The sequence below is a fragment of the Theropithecus gelada genome, chromosome 16 (genome assembly GCF_003255815.1).
Source record: "Theropithecus gelada isolate Dixy chromosome 16, Tgel_1.0, whole genome shotgun sequence".
Taxonomy (NCBI): Eukaryota; Metazoa; Chordata; class Mammalia; order Primates; family Cercopithecidae; genus Theropithecus; species Theropithecus gelada.
The window spans coordinates 40,779,335-40,796,222 of record NC_037684.1 but is presented as its reverse complement, the minus strand read 5'-3'; the positions used below and the strand labels follow the sequence as shown (position 1 = coordinate 40,796,222).

Sequence of the window (16,888 nt, the reverse complement as noted above, 5' to 3'; positions counted from 1 at the left end):
CTCTCTGAGGAGACCTAAATATGATGAAAAGATGATGATGGGCCAGGAGTGGTGGCTTACGCCTGTAATCCCAGCACTTTGGGAGGCCGAGGCGGGTGGCTCACGAGGTCAGGAGTTCGGAACCAGCCTGGCCAAAATGGTGAAACCCTGTCTCTACTAAAAATACAAAAATGAGCTAGGCGCGGTGGTGGGTGCCTGTAATCCTAGCTACTCAGGAGGCTGAAGCAGAGAATAGCTTGAACCTGGAAGGCGGAGGTTGCAGTGAGCTGAGATTGCGCTACTGCACTCTAGCCTGGGCAACAGAGCAAGACTCCGTCAAAAAAAACAAAAAACAAAACACAAAACAAAACAAAACAAAAAAACAGAAAAAAGAAAAGATGATCAGAATATCTGGGGCAATAGGGTTCTCACTGGAAGGAAGCTTGGGGCGCTGCAGGGAAAGAGAGGCGGCCAGCCTGGACCCCTGCTGGTGAGGGAAGGCGGGACCACCTCACAAAGGAGCTTGTAGGCCATGGTTGGGAATTTGGGTTTTACTCCAGGGTTTCAGCAGAGGAGTCTAGGTTTGATTTACATTCATCAAATGTCACAGTGTTGGTCAGGTGGAGGACGAATTGTAGGTATCCAGGAGGGGCAGGGAGAAGAGTCAGCAGGCCATCCCACCTCAGGCACACAAACTGTGTATTTGACAAGGTTGGGCTTGGATACACACACTGCAGGCAGTGAATGGGTTAGACAGTCACACAAACTGAACACTTATTTGGGTCAATGCCTATACAAGGCAAAGAAAGGCTGCCTATCAAAGAAACGTGTTTGGGAGACACAGTCCTTGCCCTCAGCTTATTTCCTGTTTACTTAAGTTGGTGCAAAAGTCATTGCGACTTTTGTCATTACTTTTGCATTAACCTAATAGTCAACTCAGAGCACACACAGAAAGGTGCCATGCAAACAAAACCACCATTAAGTCAGTGCATGCCAGTGGCTAAATAAGTGCAAAAGAGGAATTGGAAAATAAGCAACTGGGGTACTCTGGAAAGAGACGTTGGAGCCTAAAGCATTCCCTTTTCCAGCAGGTGGGGTGTTGCCAACCCCCCAGCCCAGCCCATGCCCTTGGTGGCTACCTGGCTGGGCCGTCTAAGAACCTGGGTCCAGGCTCCAGTTTCTCCACTTATTCCGAGGTGAGAAGCGGGTGACTCAGGGGAGGTTGCTCCCCAGCACGCTGCGTTCTTGGCTGGGAATGACTCACTACCTCGTTCCCTCCTTCACGAGTGACCCGGGGCCAATCCCTTAATGTGTCTACACCTCACTCGTCTCATCAGACCGGGACAATTGCCTGGTGGAGTTTTTGACTCCCCAGGGGCAGGGCTCCTGTCTGCCACCGTCCACGTTTCTAGTGAGGCCGCTGATAGCGTCCGGAGGAGCGTAAAACCCTCGGGTAGACCCAAGGCCCCAGGCCCTCCCCGTGCACCGAAAGGGGGTTTTAATGCCAGTGCGTCTGCGTTCTTTTAAAGAGAGAGCCGTTAAACAGCATTTTGTACCGAATACAATTCGCAAACATTCCTGTCTTGGAGAATTTTCTTTTGGGTATCTCCTTGTAAAAACTCGCTTGGAAAAAAAAAAAAAAGCAACTGGAGCAGGCCTTCAAAGACAGCAAAGCAGGGACCAGAGGCTCTGGGGAGAGCGCGGGCGGAGGCAGACCAAGGGGCCTCCGTTGCTGGGGGGACCTGGGCGGCTGGACGCCGGGGCCAGTACTCTGCTCTCCCCGCGCAGCCGAAAGCGGGCGCGGTGTCGCGGGGAGAGGATGCCCGGCAGCAGCGTGGGTGGCGGGCTGGGGGTGCTCGCCCGGGTCCCAGACCTCGGCCCGCGCCAAGGCGCCCCGCACTTTCCAGCGCAGCGGGTCTTAGCCCGGAGACACCGGGCGTCCCCACTTCCAGCCTCCCGAGCTGCAGCGGCGCCCGCGGTTCTCCCCCGGCCCGCCAGGTGGACCCGGACCAGCGCACCCTGCTCTCCGCCCGAGACCCTCCCCCGTGCCCTGGCTGCCTCCGCGCCCCGCCCCGCCTGCAGCCCGCAGCCCGCGCCCCGGATTACCTGCCCCGGAGTCACAGTCCGCAGCCCGGACGCTCCCAGGCTGGATCCGCGGGGCCCGGAGCCACATTCCTAGGGGAGGGGTCCCCACCTAGAGGGTCGCGGATCACGTTACCCGCCGGGAGGAGGAGACCGCGGGAGGCAGAGTAAACAAGGGGTAAAAAGTTGCATTTGGCTCATTTTTTTCTTTTTTTTTAAATCGTGCTTCGACGCTGGTGGACTCGGGGACACGGCGTCCTCCCAGTTCCCGGAGCCCGGCGGTCCCGGGGCGGTTTCCCAGGGCAGAGGCACCTCTCCGGGCGGCGGGTGCGGAGCTGGTCTGCCCGGCCCTGAAGGCGACCCCGGCCGCTCGCTGGCTTCCTGGAAGCGCGGCCGCAGGAGCAGAAAGGCTTACATCCACGCGCACAAATAAATCCGCGGGCAGCTCCGCGTCGCCGGCGGCAAGGAAACCTCGGGCTGATTCAATGCAGACGCGGGGCGTCTGCCCGGGCAGGAGCGCGGCGGGGCAGGAGGACCGGGCGTGGGGGCAGGGAGGCCGGGGCAGGAGAAAAAGAGAAAACCCCAAAGCCACGTTTTAAAAATGCGGGTGAATTTTCAATGCCGTCAGCCCGGGGGAGGGGAGGGGGCCAGCTGCGGGCGCCGGGGTCGGCGGTCCACCCGGGGCAACTTTCCGGGCGGGAGGCGCGGCCGGAGGGGGCGGCGCCGGCGGCGGGAGGCGGGAGTCGGGGGCCGGGGGGAGTCACTTTAAAGGCTCTTTCTTACCCATAATGCTTTGTGGGGACGTTGACAAGTGGATCCAAGATGGCGTAGAAAGTAATGACAGGTAAGTCCTGACTTCCCCCTTCTCTGCTCCTGGGGCCGCTCCGCGAGCTCCCGGAGCTCTCCGGGGAGGGGACCCGACTCCCCTCCGGTGTCCCGGACCCCGGGCGCGGCGGCCCCGGGGCGGGCTGAGGGCCGGGGCGGCCCGCGGCGGGGCCTGGGAAGCGGGGCTCTTCGAGGCGAGGCCCGGACGCTGGGGCTGTTTACAGCTTCTTCCCCACTTAGTCCCCTTCCCCTCCGCTGGGGCCTGCGGCGCCCTGGGCCCTGGCCGGAGAGGGGGCCTTGCACGCCCGGCCCGGGAGCCAGCGGGAGGTTTCTCTGGCCCGGGGCACTCTGGGAGGGGGACTCGAGCCTCCCGGCACGTTCCCCTCCTCCGGGTCGCGGCTGGGGGTGGGGAGCGTGCGGGCCTCCCACGCCCCGCTCGATGCCCCCCCCTCAGGGCTCGGACTTACACCGGGTGGGGCGGGGGCTGGAGCGGGGGCGTCGGGAAAAGTGGGTCAGGGGTGCGCCCCCTCCCTCCCCCGCGGAGGGCTCTCGGCCCGAGATTCACTTTCTTCCCCCCTTTCCCCGCCCCCTCCTCGGAAATGCTCTTTGGCCCACAAGCACATCAACAAAAATAAAGATAGGCTCTCTTTTCCTGGAGATTCCTTGAGAGTACTCCAGTACCCTTTTCAAGGGCTCACAGACTGCAGTCTTACCTAGGGAACTTTGATTCCTCTCCCCCAAATTATTGGAGCCTTCTGCACCCTCGCCTTTGCTGAGAATTCTTCAGACAGGGCTGGAAGCCAGGATCCTCTGATTGTTCTTGGATCGGGATTCTCAGGTTTTGTTTGCAATTCAAAAATTGTCATTCCTTCTCCCTCACAACTTAACACTTTTCAGGCAAATCATTAATATAATAAAAAGTGTAACTTCACAGAGACAGTGGATTCCTGGAGCGGAGGAAGGAGGGAGGAGTTGTCTGTCTTGCCTAGTTTGTTCTTAATTTTGCTCTCAAACTCATATTAACTAAATTTCCTCTCCTTCATTTCTTTCTGCTTTTGAAAGTAAGGTCAGCCCGTGTTAAAAAAGATGACTTTGTTATGTTTTTGAGTTTTAAGAGCATTGTATAATCTATTCTTTTATCTTACTGAAAGGAAATGTTTTAAGGTCAAAAAAAAGACTCATTGCAAAGCTGCACACTGTACCATTTTTTGTAACTTTTTCCATTTTAAATGTGGATGCCCTTTCACTTCAGGCTGATAAAATGTTTGCTGCTGATAATGTCTGTTACTGGTGTTGTATAGACACATCTTTTCTATTTGCCTCAGGAATTGGATGAAGTAATTGATCACTAATGAACTACAGTGCTGGTGAGATGTGTAAGGTGAGACTGCAGTTGAAAATAATTTCCTTTTTTTTCTTTCTTTATTTTAATCAACGTCTGAGAGTAGGGCTGAAACTGAGTAATTTGATGGGGCCATCTTTGTTTTCCAAATATATCACTCAGTCAAATGGGTCTATGGGCAGGGCTAGATTTAGAAAGGAAAAATATGTTGAATGTACCAATCTTTTCAGTTGCTCCAACATACTCAAACATAGTGGTACTTAACTAAGAGCCAAATGTTACTTGCAGCTATTCTTGATCAGTATCTTCACCAGGGATAATTATAGTTTGCCTATTCAAATTTTCTTGCGTAACTTTACTTGGATGTCTTAATTTTATTTGTGTTTTGGTGTCTATCACCTACTGTACGTTTAGTCCCGGTGATTATGTATATGGATTTTGTGTGTACCTGGTTTGTGGGACTCTTGTAAAGTATACCCTTTCCGTTGGAAAGAATTAGGCAGGTCAGTCACTCCTGCTTTTATTTTCTGAAAAATGGAGTAGTACTTTTCTCTTTAATGATTATTTTGAAATAAAGATGATAGTGTTGAGATCTGTTTAGCTTATTAGGGATAAGACTAGTTTGTCATTATGTCCTGATCACACATGGTGTGTGAATTCAGACTGCTTTATTTAATCTAATTTGTAATGCTTTGGATTTAAAGGATATTATTGATACAGTGTTAGTGAATAGTTTTCTGTGCTACAGAGAGGAAGAGAAGTTTGCTACTTTAACATTTTTCACAAGCAGTTTTCTCAACTTAAAATATTTTACTAATTTTTTTTTTTTAGAAAAACATAAGTAATTGTGATCTATTGGTTACTGCAGTTTTTTTTTTTTTTTTCTTTCTCTCTCTCCACACATCTGGGCCTCTGGATTGTGAAATCCTCACAAATTTTTCATGTCTATCACAACATCTGTTTAAGAAGAATAAGCTGTCCTTTTTTTTTTCTAGATTGAGGCATGTAATTGACATTTTGCCTTAAAAAAATAAAAACTTAGGAGAGGAAGGTAGACATAAACCAAGATACTTTTGTAAATGCACATATTACATTTTCTTGTATTTGAAACTCAGCAGTGCTTATGTTTATTTCATATAATTTTTATTTTTGACAGAGCAAATATGGATTTTAAAATTTATTTTTATTTTGCAGATGGAGGCATATTCCTGCCTTAGACCTCCCAATTTGAACTTTATATATTTTATATATATAGATTTTATATATATCTATAATTTTATATATATAGATTTTTTTTTCTTTTTTTTTTTTTTTTGACACAGAGTTTCACTCTTGTTGTCCAGGCTGGAGTGCAATGGTGCAATCTCAGCTCACTGCAACCTCTACCTCCCAGGTTCAAGCGATTCTCCTGCCTCAGCTTCCCAAGTAGGGGTTATAGGCATGTGCCACCACACCTGGCTAATGTTGTATTTTTAGTAGAGAGAGGGTTTCACCATGTTGGTCAGGCTGGTTTCGAACTCCTGACCTCAGGTGATCCACCCGCCTTGGCTTCCCAAAGTGCTGGGATTACATGCGTGAGCCACCATGCCTGGCCTTATCTTATTTTTTGAAACCTACAGATAACTTTGTGGAAAGGAGCCAGTGGTCTGCTTTTTCCCTATGGAGATGTTTGTTTGTAGTCTAAAATGGAATATTTAGAATTAGGTAATCTTGTGTGGCTAGTGTTGTTTGACCTGAATTGTGTCAAGACATTTTCCACAGTTCTCACACATGTAGACTATGTGAAGTGTTAGTATTCATTTCAAAGTGAAGTTAGTGGTTGGCCACTGAACAACTTGTTACACAGAGTATTCTAAAATGGGAAATGCCATAGTATTGAAGGTTGTGGTGAGGTAGAAGTCTGTGTCTCTGAGCTGAATAAAGATATAGCTTTTTTAGTCTGTCCTTTTGGCTGACACTATTTTTAGGTAAGGCTGTAGTTTTTGGGAGTAAGTACCTTTCTATTAGCTGGTAAGCTTGATTATTGCATTTGTTAACAAGAAGTTTTTATTTTCTAATGCCATAGATATTAAAATGCATTGTTTTAAAGTTGGCATATATTTATAGACTGTCTAGTTTTCACTGGAGTGATGCCAAAACAACAGGAAAAGTAATTTTTACTTGCAAAGGGCCTCGTGTAATTAAAAAATCTACAGCATATTCATGAAAGGCTAAGAATAGTGTGCAGAGGGACCTACAAGTAAGCAGGGCAGATCTGATAGATGCATGTGTTTTCTGTTTAAGCAGTAGGCTTGGCATTAATATTGAATGTAGATTAGTCTTTAATTGTCTGTCAGAGACCCTAAGATCCAAATACAGGCCCCATACAAGAAATAAGGACCTTTGCCTTTTGTTTCAAATGTATAGAAGATTTCAGGCGAAGTTTACCAACAATAGTTATCCAAGAGATGGGGAGCAACTACTTAAAAAAATTATAAGCAAATTTTTAGGTTTAATTTTCATAAACTTAGGTGAATGTACATGCAGATGTAAGCAGATGTAATTGAATTTCTAAGTAATGTTTTGAAATGTTTTCCAGAAGAAAAGTGATACAAGTGGAGAGTATGCCATACAAACTGTCTTGCCATTCATTTCAGTTGATGAGTACAGTCAGGGTTACTTCTGTAGCATTGGCTAGAAGCAGCATATAACATGATAGTTTATTGCTTTGAAGGTGGCTGGGATAATAATTTTGGGTAATCTTGAATCTATTAGAAGTTAATATTCTTCTTTTTAAAAGACCACTGTAGATGTAACAGGAAGAATTTTATTTATATATACATGTAATAACTATTTTGGTCAACTTTTAATTATTTAAAAGAAATGGAAAGTTTTTCATCTAATACCAACAGTCACACCGACTTGTTTACTCTTGTGAATCGTGCTGGGTCAGTTTCTCCAAGTAAGAGCAGGAAGTTGTTTGGTAAAGCAGTGTATACATACCTCTTGCCTTTGAACAAAAAAGAACTTGATTCATTGTCAGGTTCTTCAAAGAATGCATGGCATCTTTGTTGACTGAACTGTTCTGAAGTGTGAATGTTTGTGATTTTTGTCATTTCTGTGCCATATTTTAGGTGTTCTTGGCACATCTGAATTTGCCTTTTTGCTTCCTTCTGCAGAAATTATCTTTGTTGTGATGAAAATATCCTGTAATGCGAGCTTCCTGTCAGTAGGCAACGTGTTTAACTAATATAATTTAAAAAACTTACTTACTTTTATGCAAAACTCCTGTATGCTTATGGTAAACAAATTTGAGCAGTACGTAAGTACGTAAAGTAAAAAAGGTTAAAAAAAAGAAAAGCCTCTGTTCTTCCTCTGTCTCTAGTCCTGCTCCCCTGAGCTGAATCTGGTAAACAGCTGGGTGTCATTTAGCTTTTGGAAGACCTCTCTATTCCTGAGATATTCTGGCAGTGTGGAAGTAGAGTGAGAAGTCAGAAAAGGCATGGTCATTGAACCAGAGTTTGAATGTTGTGCAAGGACTATGCTGTTCTTATTTTCTGTGATAAGTAATAATGATAAACTACCATCAGCTTAAGATAACTGTAATTTGAATTGTGAAACACGAAAACAGTTAATTCTTTAGTCAGGTTGGTAAAGTTTTGATTTGTTGATCTTTTAAAAGAAATATGCGTGAATTGAATTCATGTAATGTTAGGGCTGGTGGGGGTTAATGGTAGTAATGAATTACCATCTGTTGAATTTTAAGATAAGCTGCACAATATATTTACTATAGGCTTTTTATAACTCATCATCTCCTTTAATTCTCATAGCAACTCACGAGATAGGTATTTCCATTTTACAAAGGAAGAAATTCAGGCTTAAGTGTGACTCAACTAACGTAATGTCACGAGACCAGTAAAGTAGTGGAGCTGGTGTTCTTTCTGGAAAGCCTGTGCTCTTCTTTCTCTAGCTAGTCTGAGTGACTTATTTTCCAGATAAGGAAATTTAGGCCTGAAGAAATTAAATGAGTTGCTCAAGGTCACACAGCTCAGTAGTAGCAACATTAAACCAAGCTTGTTTTTAATCTTTGGAGGCTTATCTCAAGACTCTTGGTCCAGTGCTGGTCATGCTACATTTTATTGAACTAGTGTGGACCAAAAGACCACATGCTTTGGAATGATACCTTGGTGAATGGTGTTTTCTACTATGTATTAAAAAAACTTTCTTCTTTGTCTTTCAGAAATTATAAAGAGCTCTGATGGGCTATTTGGGTGATACCCAGTGCAGTGAACTGCAGGTGAGTAAGGTTTAGGAGAAGTTTATTTAGAAAACAAGAATTTTATAATGCCTGAAAGAATAAGGTGGGACAAGGGTGAAGTGATGTAGGGCTGTAGTGAAATGGTGGTAACCTGAAGGCACAGATCCTAACGGAATCGGTTACTTCTGGAACAGACTGAATGATGAACAAGCTCCCAAGAGACTGCCTGCTACCTTGTCAGGTTAGTGTGTGTGAAAAGAGTGAGGGTAGGTTAATCTTCCACTTCTGTTCAGATGAGTAACTGCATAGGGGCTCAACCTATCTGTGTGCTATTGGAACTTGAGAGGTCCTTCAGTTTTTGTGTCAACATTCTTGAGTGGCGATTACTTTGTTCTTCAGTGAACTTGGTTAAGTATTGAATTGTTTTTCCTGTTATCTGCTGTTTACATAGTGTCATGAATGATTGTATGTATCTGCAGTTTTGAGGATTTAAATACTGAGAACAAACATATCAATAGAAACAAAAGGTTGAACTTTTTTTCCTAGTTGTCCTACTACCTCTATTGGTACTATTAGTCTTTCAGATTACTTACCTTTTACTGCAATGCCTGTTAATTAAAAACAGTTAAATCTTGAGTATTTATTATTTCACAGTAATTAATCTTCTTGGTCAACTAAGGTATCTTCATCTTTCATTATTATACTTAGGAAACGGTAATACTACAGAAATAAATTAGAAGGCTTTTAATACTTTCCTTGTGAGCATCAGAGTTAAAATTATTATTATTATTATTTTTGAGATAGAGTTTCGCTCTTGTCGCCTAGGCTGGAGTGCAATGGCACGATCTCGGTTCACTGCAACCTCCGCCACCTGGGTTCAAGTGATTCTCCTGCCTCAGCCTCCCGAGTAGCTGGGATTACAGGTGCTTACCACCACGCCCAGCTAATTTTTGTATTTTTAGTTGAGACAGGGTTTCACCATTTTGGCCAGACTGGCCTCAAACTCCTGACCTTAGGTGATCTACCCCCCTTGGCCTCCCAAAGTGCCAGGATCACAGTCGTGAGCCACCACACCCGGTCTAAAATTATTTTTTAATTAATTTTCTTTTTTTTTTTTTTTTGAGAGGTGGAGTCTTGGCACTGTCACCCAGGCTGGAGTGCAGTGGCACAATCTCAGCTCACTGCAACCTCTGCCTCCCAGGTTCAAGCAATTCTTCTTACCTTAGCCTCCCAAGTAGCTGGGATTATAGGTACCCACCTCCACACCCAACTAATTTTTTTGTATTTTTAGTAAAGATGGGGTTTCACTGTGTTGGCCAGGCTGGTCTCGAACTCCTGACCTCATGATCCACCTGCCTCAGCCTATCAAAGTGCCAGGATTACAGGTGTGAGCCACCATAGCTGGCCATGAATTTTCAATACTTGTCTTTTGTCTTCATCTGCAGAATGCTTCAGCTCTTTTTTTTTTTTTTTTTTTTTTTTTTGAGACGGAGTCTCGCTCTCGTTGCCGAGACTGGAGTGCAGTGGGGCAATCTCAGCTCACTGTAACCTCCGCCTCTTGGGTTCAAGCGATTCTCCTGCCTCAGCCTCCTGAGTAGCTGAGACTATAGGTGTGCGCCACCACGCCTGACTAATTTTGTATTTTTACTAGAGATAGGGTTTCACCATGTTCGTCAGGCTGGTCTCGAACTCCTGACCTCAAGTGATCCACCCGCCTTGGCCTCTCAAAGTGCTGGGATTACATATGTGAGCCACTGTGCCCGGCTAGCTTCAGCTCTTAATAAAATGAGTTTCCATCCTCCCTTTTGCACTTTGGCTATGTAAGACTTAAAGTATCTCCAGCTAATTTTTTTACTCATCTGGTTTAAGCTGGACTTTTTAGCTTTGTGTTTTTTGTAGTTAAAAAAAAACTATCTACATTTTGCTTTTAATTGTTCTCAGGTCTCCTGGCCCCTGGTTCTTTGATTTGTCTGAGTCCACACTGCCTTTTAACTGATACAGTTCACTGCTAAGTCAGCAAGTTGGCCTTGAGAATCCCAGAGATTTTAGTGTGCCAATATGGTATATTTTTAGGGTTTACAGTGAAACTTGGGCTGAGTACTTGCTGATTGGTTAAAATAATAAAGAAGTAAATTGTTAAAGTAGTAAATAAATGTTAAACTAATAAGTAAAAAAAAAAAATTTTTTTTTTCAAGACAGAGTCTCACTCTGTCACCCAGGCTGGAGTGTACTGGTGGGATCTTGGCTCACTGCCACCTCTGCCTCCTGGGTTGGGTTCGAGCGATTCTCTTGCCTCAGCCTCCCTAGTAGCTGGGACTTTACCATGTTAGTCAGACTGGTCTCGAACTCCTGACCTCAGGTGATCCACCCGCCTTGGCCTCCCAAAGTGCTGGGATTACAGGCGTGAGCCACCGCGCTTGATCAGGTTCTTTGTTTCTGGAGTGGTTGCTCTTTTTGCATGACTTGTCTTCCACTGGTTCATAGGGATGGTCAGAGGACCAATTGAGGCAGTTGGCTGGTCCTTGAAAATTTGGGTTTGGGTTAGTTATAGGTCATCATGACCAAGGAGAGTATGAAAACACTCAGTCAAGGCCAAAGTGAGCAGTAGAAGGGAGGGGTGGTCCTTTTGAGACTTTATCAAGCTTGTTTCCTGGAACCCCTTTGTTTCCTCAGTAGGGTAGAACTTTATTACTTAATGTTGAATAAATTGATATTAAAGAAATTAAATGTTGGGTTATTATCCTAAGACAGTTGATTTTCTTTTTGGCTTTTCATTTCAAAATATACATTTTAAAAATTCATTTTAAATTATAATACATTATAGTTTGATTTTTTTTTTTTTTTTTTCTGGAGATAGAGTCTCGCTCTGTCACCCAGGCTGGAGTGCAGTGGCCGGATCTCAACTCACTGCAAGCTCTGCCTCCCTGGGTTCACGCCATTCTCCTGCCTCAGCCTCCCGAGTAGCTGGGACTACAGGCGCCCGCCACCTCGCCTGGCTAGTTTTTTGTATTTTTTAGTAGAGGCGGGGTTTCACCGTGTTAGCCAGGATGGTCTCGATCTCCTGACCTCGTGATCTGCCCGTCTCGGCCTCCCAAAGTGCTGGGATTACAGGCTTAAGCCACCGCGCCCGGCCTATAGTTTGATTTTTAAAAACTTACTATATCATGAAACATTTACATCTTACAGATTTTACAATTTAACTTTATATATTGAAAGGCTGCAAAAATAATTTCATCAAGTCATGCTACAATTTACCTAAGTCTTTTTATGTTAAGTATTTATACTGCTGTCTGGCTGGTTTTCAGTTAACACTTTAATCTACATCACTGTAGATATTGTTGCATTTTTTCTAATGATATCTTAAGGATAAATTTTGGAGTCTATTATTATGTTCAAGGGTATCAATATTTTTATGGCTCTTCACATATATTGTCCTACTGTTTTCAAGGGTGTTATACCAGTTTGTGCTCTTAAGAGATATGGATATACCTGTTTTACCATAAGTAGTACAGAAAACCATTTTTTCCTCAGAAGTTTTTGTGAATTTAATAGTGTAAAATGGCACTTTCATTTATTTGTTATATAATGTTGAATTTAACTATTTGAGCCTCTTTATGGTGAATTGTTTGTTGATATCTGTTGCTGTATTATGCAGTTAACTATTTAGGCTTTGAATGGTAAAGCTGGTATAACATGGTCAGTAAAAATTGTTTATAAGAGAGTATGGTCGAAATGATAAATGATCTTGGGAAGAGTGGTTGAAGGGGAACAGATGGATTATTCCAGGATTCAGTTCAGCAAGTATTTATTGGGCATCTGCTGTGAGCCCCTTTGTATCACTGTGACCTCTGAGTGGTTCTCGAGTTCTTGTGATGGCATGTGCTGGGTTGAAGCAGGACACTGCTTGAGGCTTGACCATTTGTGGGTTCTGGCTTCTGTTGTCTCTCTCTCTTTTTTTTTTTTGAGGTGGAGTCTCGCTCTGTTGCCCAGGCTGGAGTGCAGTGACACGATCTTGACTCACTGCAACCTCTGCCTCGCTGGTTCAGGTTGATTCTGCTGCCTCAGCCTCCTGAGATTCTGGGATTACAGACTAGCACTACCATGCACTGCTATTTTTTGTATTTTTAGTAGAGATGGGGTTTCACCAGTGTTGTTCAGGCTGGTCTTGAACTCCTGATCTCGTGATCCACCCGCCTCGGCCTCCCAAAGTGCTGGGATTACAGGCGTGAGCCACCGTGCCTGGCCTTCTATTTGTGGCTGCTTGGATTGCTGAGAAGACCACAACTGTCTAGGCCATCTTTAACTCATTCAGGGCATACCAGTGTGCCATGACACACCCTTTGAGAAGCTCTGTTCTGAGGGATCCAAAGATAAAGGAAACATTGTTCTGTTGACAAGGAACTAATAATTATCTGGAGAGAGAATGGGGGCACCCCCAAATGAAAGGACTAATAGGAGCCATTGAAGGGGGCCATACAAGGTACTTTGGGATTAAGTGGAGGGAGCGATACTACCTCCTTGGGAATATCAGGGAACACTTCAACTGAAGAGGTGGCATTTAAATCACACCACCAGGAAGCTGAGAAGCAAAGGGAAAAGGGCATTCTGGAGGGAAGTCTGGGGGTTATATCAGAAATGTGGGTGTCAGGAAATTGCATATCCAAGTTTCCTGGGTCCTAGGATACATAAAGGAACATAATGGAAGGTAAGACTGCCAATAGATCAGGACTGGGTTTTGTGGAGGTTTTTTTTTAATATTTAACTTTTTCTTATTTTCATTTTTTATAAAGTTAGGGGATGCTGTGTTCCCCAGGCTGTCTTGAACTCCTGGCCTGAAGCACTTGGCCTCCCAGAGTGCTGGGATTACAGACCTGAGCCACCATGCTTGGCCTTCGGAGTTTCTTGAATGTTAGTGTAAGGATGAGTATGATGGATTGTAGGGAAGAGAATTGAGAGACAGGGCCTTTAGTTGGGTTCGTAGTCTTAGTAGTCTAAGGTAGGGCGATGAGAGCCTGAATTGAGTTGGTGGCCATGGAAAGGATTCAAGAGTTATTTTGGAGGTTAAATGGAGAGATGTGGTGACTAATTAGATGGGGTAGGGTGGGAACAGTTAATTCTGTATCTCTGTTTTTTTTTTTTTTTTTTTTTTGAGGCTTAGTCTTGCTGTCTCCCAGGCTGGAGTGCAGTGGCGCGATCTCCGCTCACTGCAAGCTCCACCTCCCGGGTTCATGCCATTCTCCTGCCTCAGCCTCCCGAGTAGCTGGGACTACAGGCGCCTGCCTAGCTAATTTTTTGTATTTTTAGTAGAGACGGGGTTTCACCGTGTTAGCCAGGATGGTCTCGATCTCCTGACCTCGTGATCCGCCCGCCTCGGTCTCCCAAAGTGCTGGGATTACAGGCGTGAGCCACTGCGCCTGGCCCTTTCTTTTTTTTTTGAAGTACAGTGGCTCGATCTCGGCTCTCTGCAACCTCTGCCTCCTGGGTTCAAGCGATTTTCTCGCCTCAGCCTCCCTAGTAGCTGGGATTACAGGCATGAGCTACTACGCCCACCTAACTTTTTTATTTTTTGTAGAGATGGGGTCTCGCCACATTGCCCAGGCTGGTCTTGAACTCCTGAGCTCAAGCCATCCACCTGCGTTGGCCTCCCAGAGTTCTGTCTCTCTCTTTTTTTTTTTTTTGAAACGGAGTCTTGCTTCTTCGCCCAGGCTGGAGTGCAATGGCGTGTTCTCAGCTCACTGCAACCTCCGCCTCCCGGGTTCAAGCTGTTCTCGTGCCTCAGCCTCCTGAGTAGCTGGGATTACAGGCACCCGCCACCATGCCTGTCTAATTTTTGTATTTTTAGTAGAGACGGGGACGGGTTTATATAGAACTTGAGTTCTACATCTCAAGTTAGAGATGAGGTTGTGGTTTTTATGGTTGGGTGGCTGGAAGAATGGGACATTAAGGAAAAAAAAAAGAATAGGGAAGTCAGGAGGGAGAATGGCTCTTAGGAGTTTAGAATGAAGATGAATTTGGTTTTGATTGTGTTGAGTTTAAGGAGCTGGTAGAAAGTTGAAATCAGAGTTTTAATCCTAGAAGAAACTTCAGAGATTTATTGGGGCAACAGCTAAGGAAGTTTAGAGCCCTGAAAAGTTAGAGGAATCAGTGAGGTCTCACAATTAGTTAAAGCAGAACCAAGATGGAAGCTTCAAGATTCCCAGTCCATGACTTCTCTCTGCTTCACACCAAGAAATACTGAAGGTTCTCAGCAGTGGTGTCTCCTCACCCAGGCAACAGTGCTCAATAGAGTAGGAAGTGGCATAGTTATGTTGGGGAGTGAGGACTTTATTTTCCTTTTTTGATTTTTATTTTTAATTTTTTGAGATGGGGGTCTCGCTCTGTTACCCAGGCTGGAGTGCAGTGGTGCAATCTCAGCTCACTGCAGCCTCCGTCTCCCAGATTCAAGTGATTCTCCCACCTCAGCTTCCCGAGTAGCTGGGATCACAGGGGTGTGCCACCACACCTGGCTAATTTTTGCATTTTTAGTGGATATGGAGTTTCACCATGTTGGCCAGGCTGGTTATTTATTTAAATTTTTTTTGAGACAGAGTCTTGCTTCTTCACCCAGGCTGGAGTACAATGGTGCGTTCTCGACTCACTGCAACCTCAGCCTCCCGGGTTCAAGCAATTCTCCTGCCTCAGCTTCCCCAGTAGCTGGGATTACAGTCATGTGCCACCATGCCCAGCTAATTTTTATATTTTTAGTAGAGACAGGGTTTCACTCAGTTGACCAGGCTGGTCTCGAACTCCTGAACTCAAGTGATCCACCCACCTTGGCCTCCCAAAGTGCTGGGATTATAGGCATGAGCCACCATGCTCAGCCCAGGCTGGTTATTTTTTCATTAAAAGTTTTTTATTATGGACATTTTCAGACATACAAAAGTAGAAAGAAGAGTGTAATCAATGCCCGTGTACCCCGTCCACCTTCACCCGCTCTCTGTGTTGTTTCATCTGTTTCCTCCCTCTTCATCAATTACAGTGAAGCAAATGGTGAAGCAAAAGTAATTTGGTGACCTTAAATTTTGTGTATTAGCAAATATGGAGAGTCAAAAAGTTTAATAGGATATGTTCTTAGGTTTCTGCATGGGGTCTGGAGTAAAGAGAAAGAGGACTAATTCCAGAATTGCTATGCTGCCTCCATTTTGTGTCTTTGGGCAAATTAACTTAAGTCTTTTGGGACTAAGTCTTTTTGTTTTCCATGACAATGAAAACTTGCTGCTTGTTAAAAATTATAAAATACAATGCCAGGCACAGTGGCTCACGCCTGTAATCCTGGCATTTTGGGAGGCCGAGGCGGGCAGATCACGAGGTCAAGAGTTCGAGACCGACCTGGCCAACATGGTGAAACCCTGTCTCTACTAAAAATACAAAAATTAGCCGGGCATAGCCTGGCATGGTGGTGCGTGCCTGTAATCCCAGCCACTTGGGAGGCTGAGGCAGGAGAATCGCTTGAATCTGGGAGACGGAGGTTGCAGTGAGCTGAGATTGCACCACTGTACTCTGGCCTGCGTGGCAGAACGAGACTCCATCTTGAAAAAAAAAAATTATAAAATACAGATGAATAAAAAAGCTGTAATGGCATCACCCGGAGATATCCACTTTTATTTTTGTAGTAAAGTTTTTTTTTTTTTTGAGATGGAGTCTCGCTCTTTGTCGCAGGCTGGAGTACACTGTGATGTCGGCTCACTGCAACCTCCCCCTCCTGAGTTCCGAGTTCAAGCAATTCTCCTGCCTCAGCCTCCTGAGTAGCTGGGATTACAGGCGCCTGCCACCAGGCCTGGCTAATTTTTGTATTTTTAGTAGATTCAGGGTTTCACCATGTCGGCCAGGCTGGTCTTGAACTCCTGATCTCAAGTGATCCACCCATCTCGGCCTCCCAAAGTGCTGGGATCACAGGGATGAGCCACTGCACCCAGCCTGTAGTAAGCTTTTAATTTTGGAATACTTTTAGGTTTACAGAAAAGTTAGACACGCAGGTCAGAGTTCTCATAACCTCTTTACCCAGTTTCCCCCATTGTTAATGTCTTAAGTTTCCATGGCATGTTTGTCAAATATAAGAAACCATTGTTGGTACATTTCTATTAACTAATTTTTAGACTTTATTTGGATTTCACCAGTTTTCCCACTAATGTCCTTTTTCTGTTCCAGAATCTATCCAGAATCCTGCAATGAATGTAGTGATTTTGTCTTCTTAGTCTTTTTTGGGCTGTGATAGCTTCTCAGACTTTGTTTTTCATGACAGTTTTCAGGAGTGCTATTTAGATATTTAATAGAATGGTCCTCAGTTTGGGATTCTCTGATATTTTCTTCATGATTAGACTGTTTCTCATTCTTCCTGATTTTCTTTTTTTTTTCTTTTTTTTTTTTTTTGAGACTGAGTCTGG

At 44.7% G+C, this 16,888-nt stretch overlaps 2 protein-coding genes across 4 annotated transcripts in view; one reads left to right on the top strand and one right to left on the bottom strand.

The window, feature by feature from the left end:
- Positions 1–2,057: 2,057 nt before the first annotated feature.
- HELZ (helicase with zinc finger) overlaps positions 2,058–16,888 on the top strand; it is a 179,721-nt gene continuing 164,890 nt past the window's right edge. Inside the window, exons 1-3 of one of the 3 annotated variants that reach the window (XM_025362531.1) lie at positions 2,058–2,239; positions 4,212–4,267; positions 8,448–8,504. The gene's annotated coding sequence lies outside the window, so the exon portion shown is untranslated. Of the gene's footprint in view, positions 2,240–2,848; positions 2,906–4,211; positions 4,268–8,447; positions 8,505–16,888 lie in introns of those variants that run through there. The other 2 variants (XM_025362530.1, XM_025362532.1) reach the window with 2 other exon arrangements.
- Positions 2,189–3,752, bottom strand: LOC112610142 (translation initiation factor IF-2-like). Its single transcript, XM_025363479.1, has 3 exons — positions 3,648–3,752; positions 2,845–3,285; positions 2,189–2,563 (listed from the first exon to the last, which is right to left on the bottom strand). The coding sequence occupies exons 1-3, from the start codon at positions 3,750–3,752 to the stop codon at positions 2,189–2,191; spliced, it is 921 nt and encodes a 306-aa protein (XP_025219264.1).

Coding starts and splice junctions, on each gene's coding strand:
- LOC112610142 (XM_025363479.1), bottom strand. CDS start 3,752: ATGACAATTTTTGAATTGCAAACAAAACCTGAGAATCCCGATCCAAGA. Junction 3,286..3,647: donor AATTCTCAGCAAAGGCGAGG/GTGCAGAAGGCT, acceptor CCCCACCCCCAG/CCGCGACCCGGAGGAGGGGA. Junction 2,564..2,844: donor GTCCCCACAAAGCATTATGG/GTAAGAAAGAGC, acceptor CTGCCCGGGCAG/ACGCCCCGCGTCTGCATTGA.